The following is a 20388-nucleotide window of genomic DNA, read 5'->3' as shown; positions in this document are numbered from 1 at the left end:
CACCATCAATAACTCTCTGAGACGTGAGGCAAGATATCGGCTATTGACTGGAAGAAAGAACAAGCAGTAGTTGACCACCATACTACATCCTGGAGACTGAGGGCAGGGCTCAGGCCTCAATCGCCTTTATACCGGGGTCTGTGGGAGGAGCCACAGTCAGTGGGAGGGGCCACAGGAGCAGTCAGCAGGGGGGGGCGTGTCCAGACAGGTATATATAGTTCACCACACTCAGAAAGGCAGCATCCATTATTAAGGACCTCCAGCACCCAGGGCATGCCCTTTTCTCACTGTTACCATCAGGTAGGAGATACAGAAGCCTGAAGGCGCACCCTCAGCAATTCAGGAACAGCTTCTTCCCCTCTGCCATCCGATTCCTAAATGGACATTGAAGCTTTGGACACTAACTAATTTTTTTAATATACAGTATTTCTGTTTTTGAACATATTTTTAAATCTATTCAATATACATAATTGATTTACTTGTTTATTTATTATGTTTTAGTTTATTTATTATTATTATTATTTTTCTCTCTCTGCTAGATAATGTTTTGCATTGAACTGCTGCTGCTAAGTTAACAAATTTCACGTCACAAGCCGGTGATAATAAACCTGATTCTGATTCTGATGTTGGGGTTAGTGAAGGTGAAGTTGAGGCTGCCCATAGTAGTCCTCGCTGATTTGATTTGACGCAAAAGTCCTTGTATATGATAGATAGATAGATAGATAGATAGATACTTTATTCATCCCCATGGGGAAATTCAACTTTTTTCCAATGTCCCATACACTTGTTGTAGCAAAACTAATTACATACAATACTTAACTCAGTAAAAAAATATGATATGCATCTAAATCACTATCTCAAAAGCTTTTAAAAAGTTCTTAAGTCCTGGCGGTAGAATTGTAAAGCCTAATGGCATTGGGGAGTATTGACCTCTTCATCCTGTCTGAGGAGCATTGCATCGATAGTAACCTGTCGCTGAAACTGCTTCTCTGTCTCTGGATGGTGCTATGTAGAGGATGTTCAGAGTTATCCATAATTGACCATAGCCTACTCAGCGCCCTTCGCTCAGCTACCGATGTTAAACTCTCCAGTACTTTGCCCACGACAGAGCCCGCCTTCCTTATCAGCTTATTAAGACGTGACATATATTTCAATATACAATATACAATATACAAGTGACAATAACCTCTCTGGTTCAAGAGTCTGATGTTCGATGGTAATGACTGTTCTTAAACCCGGTAGTGCGAATCCTGAGGCTCCTGTATCTTCTTCCTGATGGCAGTAGCTAGGAGGGAGCATGGCCTGGGTGGTGAGTGTGGCTTTCCTGCGACAATGCTCCACGTAGATGTACTCAATGTGGGGAGAGCTTTACCCGTGAGGGACTGGGCCGTATCCACTAGTTCACTTTCTTCATCCCCTCAGAACTTTGACCTTTGCCTCAGCATCTCCTTATGCGATTGGATCCTCAACTTCCTCACTTGCAGACGTCAGTTACTTCAGATTGGCAACAACACCTCCTCCACGGTCTCCATCAGCACTTAGATTTCAGCTCCAGCGGAGTCAGAAAGGAGTTTGTATGTTCTCCCCGTGAACTGTGTGGGTTTCCTCCCACAGTCCGAAGGCACACTGGTCAGTGAGTTAGTTGGTCATTGTAAATTGCCCCATGATTAGGCTAGGGTTAAATCGGGGGTCTGCAGGGTCTGTTCCGCGCTCTGTCTCCAAACAAAACTAAATGAAATAACGGCACACATGTCAATAGTTTCGACTTTACCTGGAAGTTCCGGACAACGGTGATGTGTGTTGGTGGAGACCGGCTGTAGCCGTAGTTTATCAAAGAGTCGCGCTTGGGCCCGGGGATGCGGCAGGAAGACAGGATTTTGCCGTAGAGATCCATGCAGAGGGGTTTGCCTCGACCATACTCTGTTGGAAGTAACTGGCTAAAGAAAGCAGAATGGAGAATGAAATGTCAGCATCTTGCAATATTTAATTTATTTTTTATTAAAGATACAGCACGGTAACAGGCCCTCCCGGCTCGACAAACCCGCACCACCCAAGCGCACCCTACTAACCAGTACGGCTCTGGAAGGTGGGAAGACACCAGTGCACTCTGAGGAAACCCGGGAGGGCACGGGGAGAATGTGCAAACTCCATACGGACAGCAGCGGGAGTGAACCCAGTCACTGGCGCCTTAAAGCGTTACACTAATGGCCACACCACACAAGCCCAAGCTTGTAAGACACTTTAAAAACAAATCCAACTTCAGTGGATCCAACAAAATCATTTAGACATGAAGGAGTTAATGTGAGGCTATGAGAGGCAGGAGAAGATTCCCATTTTCCCATTTATAAGTTAGTGTCTGGAGTAATCTGTGAACATAGGACATAGAATCTACAGCACATTACAGGCCCTTCAGCCCACAATGTTGTGCCAGCCACGTAACCTACTCTAGAAACTGTCTCAAATTTCCCTACCACATCGCCCTCTATTTTTCTAAGCTCCATGTACCTATCTAAGAGTCTCTTAAAAGACCCTATTGTATTTGTCTCCACTACCATTGCTGGCAGTGCATTCCACGCACCCACCACTCTGTGTGTGAAAAACTTACTCCTGACATTCCCCCCAGTACCTATTTCCAAACACCTTAAAACTATGCCCCCTCATGTTAGCCATTTCAGCCCTGGGAAAAAGCCTCTGGCTATCCACACAATCAATGCCCCCTGTCATCTTATAGACCTCTATCAGGTCACCTCTCACCTTCCGTCGCCCTAAGGAGAAAAGGCCGAGTTCATTCAACCTATTCTCATAAGGCATGCTCCCCAATCCAGGCAACACCTTTGTAAACCTCTTCTGCGCTCTCTCAATAGTGTCCACATCCTTCCTGTAGTGAGGTGACCAGAACTCCAAGTGGGGTCTGAACAAGGTCTTCTATAGCTGCAGAGCTGTAACAACCCCCGTGGAAATGGACTTAAATGCTCATGGCAAAAGCAGCGAGGAGAGATGCTGAGGAGATTTTTCTTCCACACAAGTTTCTTAGGATGTGGGACACACCATCCAAAAGGGCAGCGGGAGAATTTTGAAAAGTAACTTTCTAATGGAGAACAAACACAAGGTATTGGAGGAACTCAGCAGGTCAAGCAGCATCTATGGAGGGGAACAAGCAGAACACGTTTCGGGCCGAGACCCTTCAGCAGGACTGTAAAAGGGAGAAGACGCCAGAAAGAGAAGGCGCGGGGAGGGGCAGGAGTATGAACAGGTAGGTGATGGGTGAGACCGGTGAAGGGGGAGCGTGGATGGGTGTGGGAAGAGGGGATAAAGTAAGAAGCTGGGAGCTTAGGTAGAAGAGGTAAAGCGCTGACGAAGGAATCTGACAGGGGAGGACAGTGGACCTGGGAGAAAGGGAAAGAGGAGAGGAATTAGAGGGTGAGAGGAGAAGGGCTAGCAGGGGAGCCAGAATGGCGAATGGAAAATGAGAGAAGGGGGGAGGGGGAGAAATTACAGGAAGTTAGTGAAATCAGTGTTCATACTGTCAGGTTGAAGTTTATCCAGAAGTATTGTTCCTCCAACCTGAGTGTCTCCTCATCGTGGCCATGGACCAACATGTGGAATAGGAATGGGAAGTCGAATTGCAATGGCTGGCCACCAGGGAATCCTGCCTTTTGTGACAAAGGTGCTCGATGAAGCAGTTCCCCCAATCTACACTGGGTCTCACCGATGTAGAGGAGGCCACACTGAGAGCCCCAGACATAGTCATTGAGCCTTGCAGGTGAAGTGTTGCCTCACCTGGAAAGCCTGCTTGGGGCCTAACTGCTGGTGAGCACGGAGGTGTCAGTGCAGGTGTAGCACCTGTCCCTCTTTCTTGTGGGAGAGTTGTCTCCTGTCGGCTGATAAAGAGCAACTTCAGTTCTCAATTCACAGCCCAGCAGAACCAGTCTTTCACAAACTCATCCAGGCACTGTTCAAATCTTTAAAAGACCCAAACTCAACATTTTAGGAACATCCTCTTCACCATCAGACTTCTGAACAGTCCATGAACCCATGAACTTCACCTCATTATCTTTGCTCTTGTTTGTTGCACTAATTTAATACCTGTATATTTTTTATTGTAGGCTATAGTATAATTTATGGATTGAATTGTACTGCTGCCACAAGGCAACAAATTTCATGACATTCTGTCTGTCACTGATAATAAACCTGATTCTGACACTAAATATGATGAGAGATGGTGCTATTTTTTCACACAACAATTTCCAAACACTCTGGGAATAAAAATAAATCCTTTGCTCAACTCCTCTCGAGACATGCTGAATGAGTTCAAAGTTCAAACTAAATTAACTATCTAAGTACAGATATGTCATCATAGAGAACCCCCAGATTGGTTTCCTAGTGGGCAATCACAGTAAATCCGAGAAACCCAGATGAATCAATGAAAGACCACACACAACAGAACAAGCAATTAATGTGGAAAAAGTAACTATCAAGAACAAGAGATGAAGAGTCCTTGAAAGTGAGTCCATAGGTTGTGGGAACAGTTCAGTGATGGGGCGAGTGAAGTTGAGTGAAGTTATCTCCACTGGTTCAGGGGTTCAGGGGTACTAACAGTTCCTGAACCCGATGGTGTAGGACATGAGGCTCATGTACCTTCTTCCTGATGGCAGCAGTGAGAATAGGGCATGGCCTGGGTTGTGGAGATCTGCATTTGCCAATAAACCGCATTGGTTTGTTGGATTGCACAGCGGAGAGTGTCCTGACCGGTTGCATCATGGCCTGGTATGGAAACACTTATGCCCAGGTACAGAAAAGGCTACAAGAAGTGGTAGGTACAGTCAATTGCATCACAGGCAACCTCTTTCAGTGACATTGAAATAAACTCAGTAGGCACTTTATTAGGTTCCTCCTGTACCAAATAAAGTGGCCATTGAGTGTATGTTCGTGACCGTTGCCTGGTGTAGCCCATCGACTTACAGGTTCGACATGTGTGTTCAGAGATGCTCTTCTGCACACCACTGTTGTAATGTGTGGTTATTTGAGTTTCCCCTTTTATATCAGCTTGAAACAGTCTGGCTGTTTTCCTCTGATCTCTCTCATTAACAAGGCATTTTCACCTACAAAACTGTCACTCATTGGATATATTTCTTTTACACCATTCTCTGTGAAATCTAGAGCGTGCTGTGCATGAAAAGCCCAGGAGATCAGCAGTTTCTGAGACACTCAACTACCCTGTCTGGCACGGTCAAAGTCACTTACATCACACCTCTTACCGTGTCTGCATGCTTTTTAAGTATTGAGTTGAAGCCTTGTGATTGGCTGACTAGATATTTGCATTAACAAACAGGTGGACCTAAAAAAGTGGCCACTGAGTGTAATGTAGCTCTGCACTCAGAATGGTGGGGTCTACCAATCAGGTTTCCCGTGGAGCACACTATTCTGGTATCGAACTCTGAGAAAGTCCATACGTCGACCAGAAAAGTACTTGCCTGTCAAGCTTAGACTTGAAGTCCAACACTCCAGCGATGAGCATGGCTGCAAACCTGATGGACGAGGAAAAGACAGTAAGAATAGAGTTGCATTAAGTTTACCGTCACGTGAGCAAGGTTCAGGTACAGGGGAGAGAAGCACGCTTGCACCAGTATCACAGGTATTTCAGTGCGGACAGCACACACTGGCGGCACAATAGCATAGTGATTAGTACAGAACCGGCGACCCGGGTACAATTACCACCACTGCCTGTACGAGGGCTTCCTCTGAGCTTCCGGTTTCCTCTCACAGTCCACAGACCTGCCAGTTGGTAAGTTAATTGGTCACTGTCCCATGGTTAGGTTGGGATTAAATCAGGGGATTGCTGGTGAGCATGGCTCGAAGGGCCTTTTCTGCGCTGCATCTCAATAAATATAAATTATATATATTTTATGTATAAATTATTCAGGACAACAAAGAGAGAAGAAAAAGACTGCAAAAACAATACTCCAGAGCAAAAGGATGATACAGGTCCATGGGGGTGGGAGAAAAGTGACAGATCAGCGACTCGGCGAAGGACAACCCCAGCTTGCTGGTCTGCCGGCACGTCGAGATGCCCACAGAGGATTGCTGCCCTGCCAACGGGCACATTCCCAGCTGGAAGAGGGCAGCCGAGGAACACACTGAAGCTCGGTGCAGGGACTGCAAGGGCTCTGTGGGGAAGGACCAGAGTGTAGGGTTCTTCGGCTACTCGAGAGGGAGGGGCCCGGTTGAGGAGTGAAGTTCCTCATTTACTGTAGGACTGGACCACCCCAGGAAGATCTCATTGAAACCTATTGTTTCAATAGGTCCTCGTTCAATATAAGATTCAATAAGTCCTAGATAGAGTGGATGTGGAGAGAATGTTTCCTATAGTGGTGGAGTCTGGGACCAGAGGACACAGATAGAGTGGATGTGGAGAGGATGTTTCCTATAGTGGGGGAGTCTAGGACCAGAGGACACAGATAGAGTGGATGTGGAGAGGATGTTTCCTATAGTGGGGGAGTCTAGGACCAGAGGACACAGATAGAGTGGATGTGGAGAGGATGTTTCCTATAGTGGGGGAGTCTAGGACCAGAGGACACAGATAGAGTGGATGTGGAGAGGATGTTTCCTATAGTGGGGGAGTCTAGGACCAGAGGACACAGATAGAGTGGATGTGGAGAGGATGTTTCCTATAGTGGGGGAGTCTAGGACCAGAGGACACAGATAGAGTGGATGTGGAGAGGATGTTTCCTATAGTGGGACAGTCTAGGACCAGAGGACACAGATAGAGTGGGTGTGGAGAGGATGTTTCCTATAGTGGGGCAATCTAGGACCAGGGTGCAGAGCCTCAGAATAGAAGGATGTCCTCTTAAAACAGAGATGAGGAGGAAATTCTTTAGGCAGGCAGTGATGAATATGTGAATTCATTGCTACAGACAGCTGAGGGTATGCTGGGTATATTTAAAGCAGAGGTTGATAGATTCTTGATTAGGAAAGACATCAAAGGGAATGAGGTGGAGAGGGAAAATAAATCAGCCATGACTGAATGCCAGAACAGACTTGATGGGCCAAATGGACCAATTTTGCTCCCAAGCCTTTTGGTCATGAGCGTCAACAACCCTGTTGCTGCCTCTCTTACTTCTGGCAAGAAGGCAGTGTGTACAGAACGCAGCAGCCTCCTGGGGACCAACCAAAAGTTTTTCTTTGTGAAATGTGTGTTTTTTTAAAATCACAAGATAACACTGGACTCCAGTAACTATGAGTACAGCAGATCCACCGTATCAGTGAGCTGCTCATAGTTCGGAGTAGCTGGCCAGGGTGTAGTAGGAGCCAGCTGGCGATACACAGAAGAAGAGGCCAGCTATTGGGCTGCGAAAGGAGGTTCAGGCCACTGGAGCAGAGCTGGGCTGATGGGACCGTGGGAGGAGCCAGATTGGGTTCAGAGGTTCTGAACTGGGTGCGGACTGTGCTCCTGCTTGCTACTCCAAGGCTCCAGAAGGTTACATGCAGTGAAACCGCGAGTGAATGTCCTGGATGTTTCTTTTGTAAATACAAGCCCCTGTTGCCAGAGGCCATTTACCCTTGTCTGATGGCGAGGCAGCGGTGTCACCCCTGTTGTGGCAAGGACAAGGCCACAAGCCTCAGGCTTGCCTGCTGCTGCAGTCCAGGTGAGCAGTCGCCGGCGGCGGTGTAGCATAGCGTCCGTGCTCAGTTGGGGGTGGCCTCCCCCGTCAGCGTTAGATTGGAGGAATTACTGGCTGGGCCACTGGCAACTTGCAGGACTTGTTGCTTAGGGTCTTAGACTAAAAATGTGTTTTCTTGCATGACAATGTTCTCTCGTTATTTTGAATGTGCGTGTATGTTTTTGAACCTTTGCCCCGGGGGAGCGCCGTCCCATTCAGCCATATCCATGTACGGCTTGAATGATTTAATTTGATCTGATTGAAGGAATGCAACAGAATACTATTCATCACATTGTCTGTGAATGTACAAAGGGAATGGCATTGCACGAGTTATTCTTGCATGCAACTTCTCTTTATCCATTAATTTTATTTTGATACTCGAGAGAAGTGATTGGCCCGTGACCATCCTACCTGAGCTGCCCCTTCCAGTCACTGTAGTCCTGTTTGGGGAGAACCACGGCAGGGTTCGAGTGAACGGCCAGGGGCAGTCGACATGTCAGGTAAGCACTCTGGAGCCACCAGTCAGTCAGCTGAAAGAGAAGTAAATGAGTTGAGAGAGGGCGGTGCTGGACTGAGGATGTAAATATTGATGTAATTATGGAAAGGGTACATGGGTGGCTATACTTCATTAGGAGTTAGAGGAGAATTGGTACGTCACCAAAGACTCCAGCAAATTTCTACAGGTACACCGTGGAGTGCATTCTAACTGGCTGCATCACCATGTCGTATGGAGGGGGCAATGCACAGGATTGGAAAAAAATCTGCAGAAAGATGTAAACTCAGCCAACTCCATCATGGGCAAGAGCCTGACGGCTGAAGAGTAATAACTGCTCTTGAACCTGGTGGTGTGAATCCTGAGGCTCCGAATGGCAGCAGTGAGCAGAGAGGATGGCTGGATGGTGGGGTCTCTGATGATGGAGGCTGCTTTCCTGTGACAGCACTCCATGCAGATGTCCTCAGTGGTGGGGAGGGCTTCACCTATGATAGACTGGGCCATACCCACTTCTTTTCATAGGCTTTTCTGTTCAAGGGCTTTGGTTTTTCCATACTAGGCCAAGATGCAACCAGTCAATACACTCTCCACCACTCTTCAACAGAAGTTTGACAACGTTTTAGGTGAGGTGTCAAATCTTCGCAAACTTCTCAGTAAGGAGAGGCTTTGCCGTGCTTCCTTCATAATGGCACTTGTGTTGGACCCGGGACAGATCCTCTGAAACGATAACGTCGAGGAATTAAGAGTAGCTGACCCTCTCCACCTCTTATTCCCTGATGAGAACCGGTCCATAGACCTCTGGTTTCCCCCCCCTGAAGTTAATAATCAGCTCCTTCGTCTTGGTACAATCTCACTCCTACGTGCTGATTCAGTGCCACCTTTCATTCGGTCAGTGATAGTGGAGTCGTCAGCAAATTCAAACGTGGCATGGGAGCCGTGCTCAGTCACGGTACAAGGTGAGTAGAGCAGGGAGGGGGTCTAAGCACGCAGCCTGTGCTGATGGAGGTTGTAGAGAGAGATGCCAGTCAGTTGCCAATCTGAACTGACTGACAAGTGAGGATATTGAGGATCAACTAGCACAAAGAGAGGTGGTTGATTCGTGGCTTGGTACGTTTGGTTTGCTGTGTTCTTTGTTGTCCTGCTGAACGTTGTGGCCGTGCCACACTGGCAGCAGAATGCAGAGCGACACGTGCAGGCTGCCCCCCACCCCCCCAACACAGCTTTGGCTGTGTCGGTTATTAACACAAATGGCACATTTTACTACACACTTCAACGTACGTGTGATAAACCTGATTCGGAAATCGGAAATCTGTATTCAGTTTTGACATGCCTCCCTCTCTTCCCCCTCGAGGTTCCCTTTAGTTCTGGGGAGTCCTTACACGATGGGTGAATGCCAGCACTTACCCAGTTCTCAGTTCTCCTGGAGCGTTTCTCCAGCCTGTCTTGTAGTTTCAACCCAATGCCATAAGGCTTACTGAACTCTCTCACCATCTCTCTCGTCTGCTCCAGCTCCTCGGGGCTCACCAGGGGCTGCAACGCCAGGAGGTAGCGCTCCAGGGTATGTCTCAGCGGAGGTACAGGTAGCTGGGGCAAAGGACCATAGCCAGAGATTGGCCTTGTGATGGGATGGCAGAAGCCAGGAGGCTTGACCAGGAGTGCTGGTCGCCATAGTCCAACTGTCTGCAATAAAGGAAGAAGCATTAAAAAAATCAATGAGGCAAAAATCGAGTGGTCAGCCAGGCACCGTCTCCCAAGGTGGTAATAGCTAATAGGAGAGGGTACAACCAATAACCATGATAAGAGGCATCAATAGAGTGGTCAGTCAGAGACGGTCTCCCAGGGTGATAATATGAGAAGGCATAACTCGAAGGTGTTGGAAGGAATGTATAACGGGGGAAGTCAGAGATAAGTGTTTCCTGAGATGGTGGGGGTTGGAACACACCGGCAGGGGTGCTGGTAGAGGCAGATACATTTTTTTTTTATTGAGATACCTTGGAATAGGCACTTCCATCCCTTCGAGCCATGTCACCCAGCAATCCCCAATTTAATCCTAGCCTGACCACAGGGCGATTTATACTGACCAATTACCCTACCAACCAGCAGGCCTTTGGAATGTGGGAGAAACCCTGAGCACGTGGAGGAAACTCTCGCGGTCACAGGGAGAACGCAGCGGCGCGAGTTGTACTGTAAAGCGGTGTGCTAACCGTTACGTTCCTGTGGATGATAAGAGTGCAGGGCTATGTGGAGGGAAGGGTTAGTCTGATCTTAGAGCAAGTTAAAAGATCGGCACAACGTGGTGTGCTGGAGGGCCCGTACTGTGTTGAATAAAGAAGGACAGCATGAGAGAAGGGAGAGAGGGAAGATCATCAGGAACCCTCTGCCCTCTGGTCCTAGACTAGGGGTTCTCAATCTCGGGTCCATGGAGCCCTCGCTTAATGGCATTGGTCCATGATATGGAAAAGGTTGGGAACCCCTGTCCTACACTCTCCCATTACTGGAAACATTCTCTTCACATCCACTCTATCAAGGCCTTTCAATATTCAGGAGGTTTTAACTAAATTCTCCCCCCCCCCCCCCCACCAATTCTTCTAGACTCCAGTGAGTACAAGCCTGGAGTCAACAAGCACTCCCCATATGTTAACCCTTTCATTCCTCTGGACCCTCTTCAGTGCCAGCACATCCCTTCGTACATGAGAGGCCCAAAACTGCTCACAATACTCCTTGTGCATAAGAGAATCTGCAGCTGCTGGCAAACTGAAGAAAGGTCTGGCCCTGAAACATCAGCTCTTCATTCCTCTCCAAAGACGCTTCCTGACCTGCTGAGTTCTTCCAGCATTTTTGTGCGTGTTACTCAGAATACTCCAATGCCTTAGAAATCCTTGCTTTTATATTCTAGTCCTCTAAAAATGAAGGTAAACACCTTCCTTACCACCATCTCAATCTGCAAGTTAACTTTAGAGTCCTGCACTAGGACTCCCAAATCCCTCTGCAGTTCTATTTTTTGAATTTTTCCCTGTTTAGAAAACACTCTATGCTTTTAGTCCTACCACCAAGCCTTCACATCCACTAAAACGTGAACTATTGGTGTGTCAATCTACCTCATCGTGGCCCTTGCCCTTAGTCTGCCTAGACTGCGCTTTCTCTGTATTCTGCATTCTGTTTTCTTTTTACAAGCTCAATACATGGCATGATCTGTCTGGATAGCACTCGAAAAAGTGTGTGGTTATCTATTTGATCTCTTATCATTTTGGATACCTCTACCAAGTCACCTCTCATCCTCCTTCACTCCAAAGAGAAAAGCCCTAGCCTGCTCAAACTATCCTCATAAGACATGCTCTCTAATCCTGGTGAATCTCCTCTGCACCCTCTCCAAAACTTTCACATACTTTCTATAATGACGTGACCAGAACTGAACACAATATTCCAAGTGCGGCCTAACCAGTGTTTTAGAGAGTTGCAACGTTAATGCATGGTTCTTGAAACTGCTGGAGTTCAGAAGTACTGTAAAAGCTACTGAGTATTGAAAGGCCTAAATAGAGTAGATGTGGAGAGCCTGTTTCCAATAGTGCGAGAGTCCAGGACTAGAGGGTACAGCCTCAGCTGCTAGGGTGTCTGTTTAGAACAGAGATGAGGAAAATTTCTTTAACCAGAGGATGGTAAATCTATAGAAGTTTTTTGCTACGGGAAACTGTGGAGCCATTGATGAATCAATAACTATGATTATAACCAGAGGCCTTTACACAGTACAAATCACACACTAGCCTCGACACAAAAAAACCTAACTATTTATTTCGAGATACTGTGTCGAACAGGCCCTTGTGGCCCAACGAGCCACACCGCCCTGCATCCTACCTGTTTAACACTAGCCTAATCACGAGACAAAATACAATGATCAATTAAGCTACTAACTGGTACATCCTTGGGATGAGGGAGGAAACCGGTGCACCCAAGGGAAACCACCAAAGTTCACAAGGAGAGTGAAGAAACTCCTCAGAGAGAGCGCTGGAATTGAACTCCAAACTCCAACATCCTGAGCGGTAACATCACTGCGCTATCTGCTGACATTGTCATACGTATTATATCCAGAGTGAAGAACGTAAAAGGCTGCAGAAAGTTTTTAAAATCAGCCAGCTCTATTACGGACACAACCCTCCCCTCCATCGACAACACCTTCAAAAGGTGATTACTCAGGAAGGCGACATCCATCACTAAAGACCTTCACCACCAGAGAGAAGCCTTCTTCTCATTACTACCATCAGAGCCTGAACACTCACACTCAACGTGTTAGGAACAGCTTTTTTCCAACCTCCATCATGAGGAAGTAGAAAAGGCTCAGAGATCAGGAGAATGGGCAAAGTGGCAGATGGAATACAGTGTCTGGGAATGTCTGGTCATCCACTTTAGTAGAAGAAATAAAAGGGCAGACTATTTTCTAAATGGAGAGAAAATTCAAAGTTCTGAGGCACAAAGGAACTTGGAAGTCGTTGTGCAGGAAGATTAATTTGCAGATTGAGTTGGTGGTGAGGAAGGCAAACGTGATGTTAGCATCCTTCCAAGAGGACTAGAATATAAAAACAAGGATGTGAAGTTGAGACTTTATAAAGCACTGGTGATGCCTCACTTGGAGTCTTGTGAGCAGTTTTGGGCTTCTTGTCTTAGAAAGGAAATTGTGAAACTCAAGAGGGTTCAAAAGAGGCTTACAAAAACGACACCAGGATTAAACGGCTTGTCGTATGCACAGCGCTTGTTAGCTCTGGGCCTGTACTCACTAGAATTCAGAAGAATGAGAGGTGACCTCATTGAAACCTATTGAAAGGGGAAAGCCCTTAACAGAGTGGATGTGGAGAGGATGCTTCCTATGGTGGGAGAGTCTAAAACCAGAGCACACAACCTCAAAATAGGGGGCATCCTTTTGGAATGGAGATGAGGAGGAGTTTCTTTAACCCGAGTGGAATTCACTGCCGCAGGCGGCTGTGAAGGCCAAGTCACTGGGAATATCGAGGAAGAGGTGATGGATTCTTGATCAGTCAGGGTATGAAGGGATACGGGGAGAAGGCAGGAGATTGGGGCTGAGAGGGAAAACAGACCAGCCGTGATGAAATAGCACAGCAGACTCAACAGGCCAAATGGCCTAATTCTGCTCCAATTTGTTCAGGTCTCAGTCTTATTTCAGAATGGTTCAGGAAGACATTCAGACATAGGAGCAGAATTCATTCGGCCCATCCAGTCTTCTCTGCTATTCCATCATGGCTGATTTATTATCCCTCTCTCCCCCGTTGTCCAGCCATGAACACTACCTATCAGATCATTTCTTCTCAACCCTTTTCCACACATCACCTCCCAGCATCTGCCCTCCATGGCCACCCACCTCCGCTTACTTGGTCTCACCCATCACCAGCCAGCTTGTACTCCTTCCCCTCTCCCAACCTTTTTATACAGGCTTCTTCCCCCTTCCCTTAACACCCCAGTGATCACTGTTTGGGGTTCAATTGCACACTCTCTCCATGACCACATGGGTTTCTTCTGGGTGCTGCCACATTCCACAGACGTACGGTTATGGGCATGCTGTACCAGCTATGAGCTCGCAATTCCTTCCGTCTTTTCCCCTCTGATTCCGATTTCTTCCCCCTTACTTTCCAGTCCTGATGAAGGTCTCAGCCCGAAACATCAACTGTTTATTCATTTGCAGATGCTGTCTGACCCGCTGAGTTCCTCCAGCATTTTGGGTGTGTAACTGTGGATTTCCAGCGTCTGCAGGATCTTCTGTGTTGCAATTTTCAGGTACTGCACTGCTGCCACAAACAACAAAATTCACGGTATACGCCAGTGACAATAAAACTGATTCTGATTCTAATTCAGATTCAGATTCAGTTTATTGTCATTTAGAAACCACAAATGCAATGCAGTTAAAAAATGAGACAACGTTCCCCCAGAATGATATCACAAAAGCACATGACAAAACAGACTACACCAGAAAATCTACATAACGTTTGGCAATCCCCAGTCCAGAGTCCGGAGAGGCTGCTGCATATTAATATCGCGCTACCGTCTTAGCGCATTCCCCGGAAAGGAGCTCCAAATCCACCAGACAAACAAGACCAAAAACTAAAGCTACAAGACCTGCACAAAACCACATAGTTACAACAGTGCAAACAATAGCATAATTGATAAAAAACAGACCATGGGCACAGTAAAAATAGTCCAAAGATGTTAAAGGACTATAAGTTCAAAAGAAATCACCACACAGTTTCCACAAGTCCCCAGGGTCCCGACAGACTCGCCATCCACGGTGCCGCCCGACTCAGCCTCGCAGACGCAGACACACCAAAAGCGACCCGACCGCAGCGGACTCCGAGTCCGTTGAACCTCCGACCATCCCCTCCGGCACAGCTTCTCCGAGCACCATCCTCTACCGAGCGTATTAAGACAGCCCCGCCAACAGCCATCGGCAACGCGACCCCGAGGACTGGGGGCCTGTTCTTCCCAGCAGAGTCCCGGACCTCACAGCAGCAGCAGCAACGAAGAAGGTCTTCCTGGAGATTTCCCGATGCTCCTCCGTGCTCCCACGTCCGTTTTCAATCAATTATGATTGTACACGGCACCGCACACAGTTTCCAGAATTTTGCTGCAAAATTTCACATCAATATGCACATTCTGACTCACATCATTGCCAAAAGCCCTCATGGGCAAAAAGCAAGCTCTCACATTGCAACTCTAAACTGACATTAAAGACAAAATCACACCAGTTGTGCTCAGATGGTAATTCGCTTCCAAAAACCATAAGACATAGGAGCAGAATTAGGCCATTTGGCCCCTCGAGTCTGCTCCACCTTTCCATCATGGCTGATTTATTAATCCTTTCAACCCCAATCAAGAACCTATCAACCTCCACTTCAAATATAGCCAATAACCTGGTCTACACAGCTGTCTGCGACAAGGAATTCCACATTAACCACCGTCTGGCTAAAGAACGTCGTGCTCTTCTCTCTGCCCTCTGGTCCCAGACTCCCCATGACTGGAAACATCCTCACCACGTCCACTGCATCCAGCTCCCTCACCACAACACAGACTGACTCTTTTTGTAGGAACTGGAAGGGAACGAGGGCTCACCCTAAAAGTGTTGAAAATTATATGAGCCACAATTAATGGTTCCTTAGGGTTGTTATAACCGGCGGAGATAGTGGGGACAAGCTCCCATTACCAATTAAAGCTCCCAATGGGGACTGCTTCAGACAACCGTCCAGCTCCTGGGCTTCTCACGTGATTTCGCTACTGAGCCCAGTGGAACTTGCCTATCAGAAGGAGAACTCTGATCTCAAACCTCCACTGCCTTGCGGCTACACCCACTCATGGGGCAAGCAAACCCCCAAGGGAAAGTGCAGAGCTGGGGTCCCTCAGGCAGTCCTACATAGAGTTTAACGCTGACTGGCAACTCCTGTGGCACTGCTTGTGCCAAAGTACATTGGTCTCCACCGTTACTTCGGGCTCATCGGACGTGTGGAGAGTGAGCGTCTGCTGCGTGGGCAACAGCTTGCTCTCCATATCGTTCTGCTCCGACTCGTGCACCCAGGCAGGAGACGCAGCATCCACAGTCGAGCCTGATCGACAGAAGGATAAGGTATACGGTAACAGTGTTTCCCCAGGGCAGTGGAGTTCAAACTAGGGGCCATAGGCTTAGGGTGAAAGGGGAAGGATTTATAAGGAACAATAGACAATAGGTGCAGAAGTAGACCATTCGGCCCTTCGAGCCTGCACCGTTGAACCTGAAGTTCAACATCTTTACTCAAAGAGCACTGAGTGTATGGAACAAGCTGGCAGAGGAAGTGGCTGAGGCAGGTTCAATAGTATCAGCTAAGAGGCACATGGATAGATAAGTGGAGGGCTTGGAAGGAGATAGGCCTGATGCAGGAAATTGGGATTAGTTGGCTGGGCACTGTGGATGGGCCAATCCATGGCTGACAATATTCTATTCTATTGGCTGGAAGCTACACTGCAGCCATTCTGAGACAGAATGCGTTCCCCTCCAGGCATGGATGCTGCCTGACCTGCTAAGTTCCTTCAGCATTTTGTGTGTGTTGTTATAATACCCTCCGCGCTAAGGCTTCTGACTGCGGTGAACTTCAAAACAAAATCCACACACGGTTATCAAAATCCCAGAATGAAAACAATGCGCCAGAAACACTCGGCACGACAGGCAACATTTGTGAAGCAGTAAAAAAAAATCTTTTAAAACCTGTCTAACTCATGGACCTGGGTACGTGGTACATGGATAAGAAAGGAGTGACGGGGTGATTTGATTATTTATTTAGAGATAGAGCACAGTACAGGTCCTTCTGGCCCAACGAGCCATCCCGCCCAGTTTAATACCGGACAATTTACACAGACCAACCAGTACTTCTGTGGGAGGAAACCGGAGCACTCGGAGAAAACCCGTGCGCTCACGGGAAGAACGTACAAAAATTCTTACAGAGGTCACCGGACATTATCCCTGAATCTCTGACGCCCGAGCTGTGATCGTGTCGTGCTGAACGCCACACTACCACGGCTACCGTGCAGAAAGCTCTGCAGAAACAACCGTGCCCAGTGTAACCTTTTGTTTGTTTCCATTTCAGATTACCAGCTTTTGCAGTTCTATTTTCACCATGAATTTATTTTTTTGTGTGGGGGGGGGGGGGTCTGAGGGTTTTTCATTACCCTCCATGAATCCTGCCCATGCCCTTTTCATTTTGTACAGCTGCTGTGAAGCAAACTGGGATCCTGGGTTACGTAAGACATAGGAGCAGAATTAGGCCATTCAGCCCATCAAGTATGCTTTGCCATTCTATCCCGGCTGATTTATTTTCCCTCTCAACCCCATTCTCCTGCTTTCTCTCCATAATCTTTGATGCCCTGACTAATCAAACCCTATCAACCTCCACTTTAAATACATCCAATGACTTGACATCCACTGGCGTCTGTGGCAATGAATTCAACAGGTTCACCACACTCCGATTAAAGAAATTCCTCCCCATCTGTTCTGAATGTACATCCCTCTGTTCTGCGGCTGTGCCCTCTGACCCTAGACTCACTCACTATCGGAAAGATCCTCTCCACATCCACACTATCTTGGCCTTTCAATATTCCATAGTTCTCAATGTGATCGCCCTCTTTCTCGTAAACTCCAATGTACACAAGCCCTCAAAGATACTACTGTAATGGAGGGGGGTAAAACAGTTTACGATTCAGTCCTGATGAAAGGTCCTGGCCGAAAAGTAGGCTGTTTATTCCCCTCTGACCTGCTGAGTTCTTCCAGCATTTTGTGAGCGTGTCGCTCTGGATTTCCATCATCTGCAGAATTCTTGCGCTTAAACTAATACCGTGCAATTTCAAAACAACAGTTAAACAAGCTGTAAATTCAATTTTAAATATTTTCTGCGTGTGTGCAATTGTTGGTGTGGTTCACAGCCTCAAGCTCTCCCGGCCCAGCACACTAGGTCAGTGTGAATGGTGGGGATGGTCAGTACTGTGACCTCAGGCGAGTGACATTCAACACGTTTCCAAAGCCCGCTGCAGGAACCGGCTCCCAGCGGCTGCACGAATGTGAATGCAACGGAGAATTATTAGGTTACCGACTGGAGGACTGGCTACAACGTGTAACATTTCGTACTTCCTCCCCTTAAAGTTGAACCAAATCTTTTTACAAATGTAACGAGCAACAACCCGGAATTAAATGACGATCGGAAACTCACCAGCAGGCGGGTGGATGCCGTCAGCATCGTGATAGGCCTTTCATGGGATACATTTATTGCAGTAAAGGGAGCATTTTAAGCAAACAATCCGAAAAGAAATATTCCCAGTTGCAGTTTTCTTTCCTCCCAGGTGCTGGAGTCGGATGTAAGGAAATGGCAGGAGTTCACCGGCGCCTCTGTCTGGCTCCTGCGTACGTGTGTGTTCAAAATAGAGGGGATGATGGAAACGTGCAGGAGTTTCTGCCAGCGATGGAGGCGTTGAACAAAAGAGTGCTCCGATAAGTGAAATGGAACTTCAGTGGGAGAATATTTTCCTTAAACATGCAAGAAAAAAATACAGGATAATTGCACTAATAAGCCGTTTGTGGTTTTCTTTGAATTAGGTTAATATCAGGGCGGTTCGGTCAATGTTTCAATCACTGGTTAGCACCCGATTTTTTTTTACCTCGTCTTCAAACAGCTTCCATTTGCCCTCGGTTGCAATGGTATGCCCGGGCCTTTAATATCAAATGTCAGCAAACAAACATGTGCAAGGTCAGGAGAAGGGAGATTTCTCCGCCGAGGCGCGGGTTTAAAAAAAAATATTTACATTGAAAGGAGACACGCCCATAACTCGTTGACGGAAGGCAAAACGGAACAGTACACAGATTAGTCAAGGGGGCGGGGTGGGTTTTAATGTCGCCCCAGTACAGATCAACGACCTGTTGATTCCACCAGCTGAACTCATTTGAGAAGAGTTTTATATTGTAATTTTATGTCGGAGGGATCCGGTGGGTAAATTATAAATAAAAATACTGACGTTCAGATGATACCCTTGGCGACCTCAGGACATAGTAAACACGTCTGCAGCCAATGAAATATTATTTGCAGTGTTGGACATTCACGCAAGGTTGTTTTCCACAAACAGCGGGGTGAGAATGGAGCAACAGACATGCAGCTTGCTCAGCAGATCAGGCAGTGTTGATGGAACTGAAGAAACAGTCTATCCATGTGCCAAGGACATACACAGAAAGGGGAGAGTAACATCATGAAAGAGCCCACATTCAAGGCCTGCTCTCCTCAGTTAAAGGCAAAGCAGCATTCAGGCCAGGAACACCAGACTCAAACACAGTTACTCTCCCCAAGCAGTCAGTCCGATCAACACCTCCACCCACTAACTCCACCACTACTTTAGTATTTCCTGACACTCATGTACAGCCTAGCATCACTTTATGGACATACAGATAATCTACGTACATAAGCTATCTTATGTATTTATTGTGGTTCTTTGTTTTTTTTGTGCTGCATCAGATCTGGAGTAACAATTATATTCTTCGCCTTTACACTTGGGTACTGGAAATGACATCAAACAATTTTGAATAAAAATAGAAAATCCACATTACGTCCTGAGGAAGGGTCTTGGTCCGATATGTTGACTATTTATCCCACTCCTTAGATGCTGCTTGACTGTCAGCATCTTGCCAGGTAGGTATATGGGCAGGAAAGGAATGAAGGGTTATGGGCTGAGTGCAGGTAACCATATAACAATTACAGCACGGAAACAGGCCATCTCGGCCCTTCTAATCCATGCCGAACGCTTACTCTCACCTAGTCTCACTGACCCGCACTCAGCCCATAACCCTCCATTCCCTTCCTGTCCATATACCTATCCAATTTTACTTTAAATGACAATACCGAACCTGCCTCTACCACTTCTACTGGAAGCTCATTTCACCCAGCTACCACTCTCTGAGTAAAGAAATTCCCCCTCGTGTTACCCTTAAACTTTTGCCCCCTAACTCTCAACTCATGTCCTCTTGTTTGAATCTCCCTACTCTCAATGGAAAATGCCTATCCACGTCAACTCTATCTATCCCCCCTCATAATTTTAAATACCTCTATCAAGTCCCCCCTCAACCTTCAATGCTCCGAAGAATAAAGACCTAACTTGTTCAGCCTTTCCCTGTAACTAAGGTGCTGAAACCCAGGTAACATTCCAGTAAACCTTCTCTGTACTCTCTGTATTTTGTTGACATCTTTCCTATAATTCGGTGACCAGAACTGTACATGTCGTGGTTACTTGAAATGACCAGGAGATGCAGAGGATCCTTCGAGAAGTTTAAACCTTTATTTGCAAACAAAGGCTGAGGCAATCAATGAACTTGTCACCGAAAGCCCACCGAGCTCCAGTGTACAGCATTCTTTATAGTAATTTCTTATCTCAGTTACATTTCGGTTTCATCAGCATACCCAATCATTCTTTAGTTGCATATCGTCTATACATTAAGTAATCAATCGCTCTTGACTAACTCTCGATGCGCCACCATTATTTCTTTCCAGTTCACATCTTGGGCCTCATTCCTGGCCACGGTTGTTTCTCAGTCAGCCTGCTTAACCTCCCTCACATTCCATTGCCTGCTCGTAGCATCCTGTCCGCCACCGTTATCTCTTCATAAGTCATTCTATTGTATAATATATGGAGTACATTTCAGCTAATTAGTGCTCCTAATGATAAACAGATGTTCTT

General features: G+C 46.9%; 1 protein-coding gene across 1 annotated transcript in view; it reads right to left on the bottom strand.

The window, feature by feature from the left end:
* The window catches only part of LOC140719562 (carnitine O-acetyltransferase-like), a 56670-nt gene extending 38176 nt beyond the window's left edge, over nt 1-18494 (bottom strand). The window contains exons 1-6 of the mRNA XM_073034274.1: nt 18328-18494; nt 17883-18196; nt 9559-9834; nt 8073-8191; nt 5475-5528; nt 1772-1937 (exon numbers count right to left, since the gene is read on the bottom strand). Coding sequence (XP_072890375.1) covers nt 1772-1937; nt 5475-5528; nt 8073-8191; nt 9559-9834; nt 17883-17909 — 642 coding nt within the window. The 5' untranslated portion in view covers nt 17910-18196; nt 18328-18494. The remainder of the gene's footprint in view (nt 1-1771; nt 1938-5474; nt 5529-8072; nt 8192-9558; nt 9835-17882; nt 18197-18327) is intronic.
* Nucleotides 18495-20388: the final 1894 nt, after the last annotated feature.

The sequence above is a fragment of the Hemitrygon akajei genome, chromosome 2 (assembly GCF_048418815.1).
Source record: "Hemitrygon akajei chromosome 2, sHemAka1.3, whole genome shotgun sequence".
NCBI classification, from domain to species: domain Eukaryota; kingdom Metazoa; phylum Chordata; class Chondrichthyes; order Myliobatiformes; family Dasyatidae; genus Hemitrygon; species Hemitrygon akajei.
The sequence above is the reverse complement of the archived record's forward strand: the minus strand, read 5'-3'. Positions and strand labels throughout refer to the sequence as shown.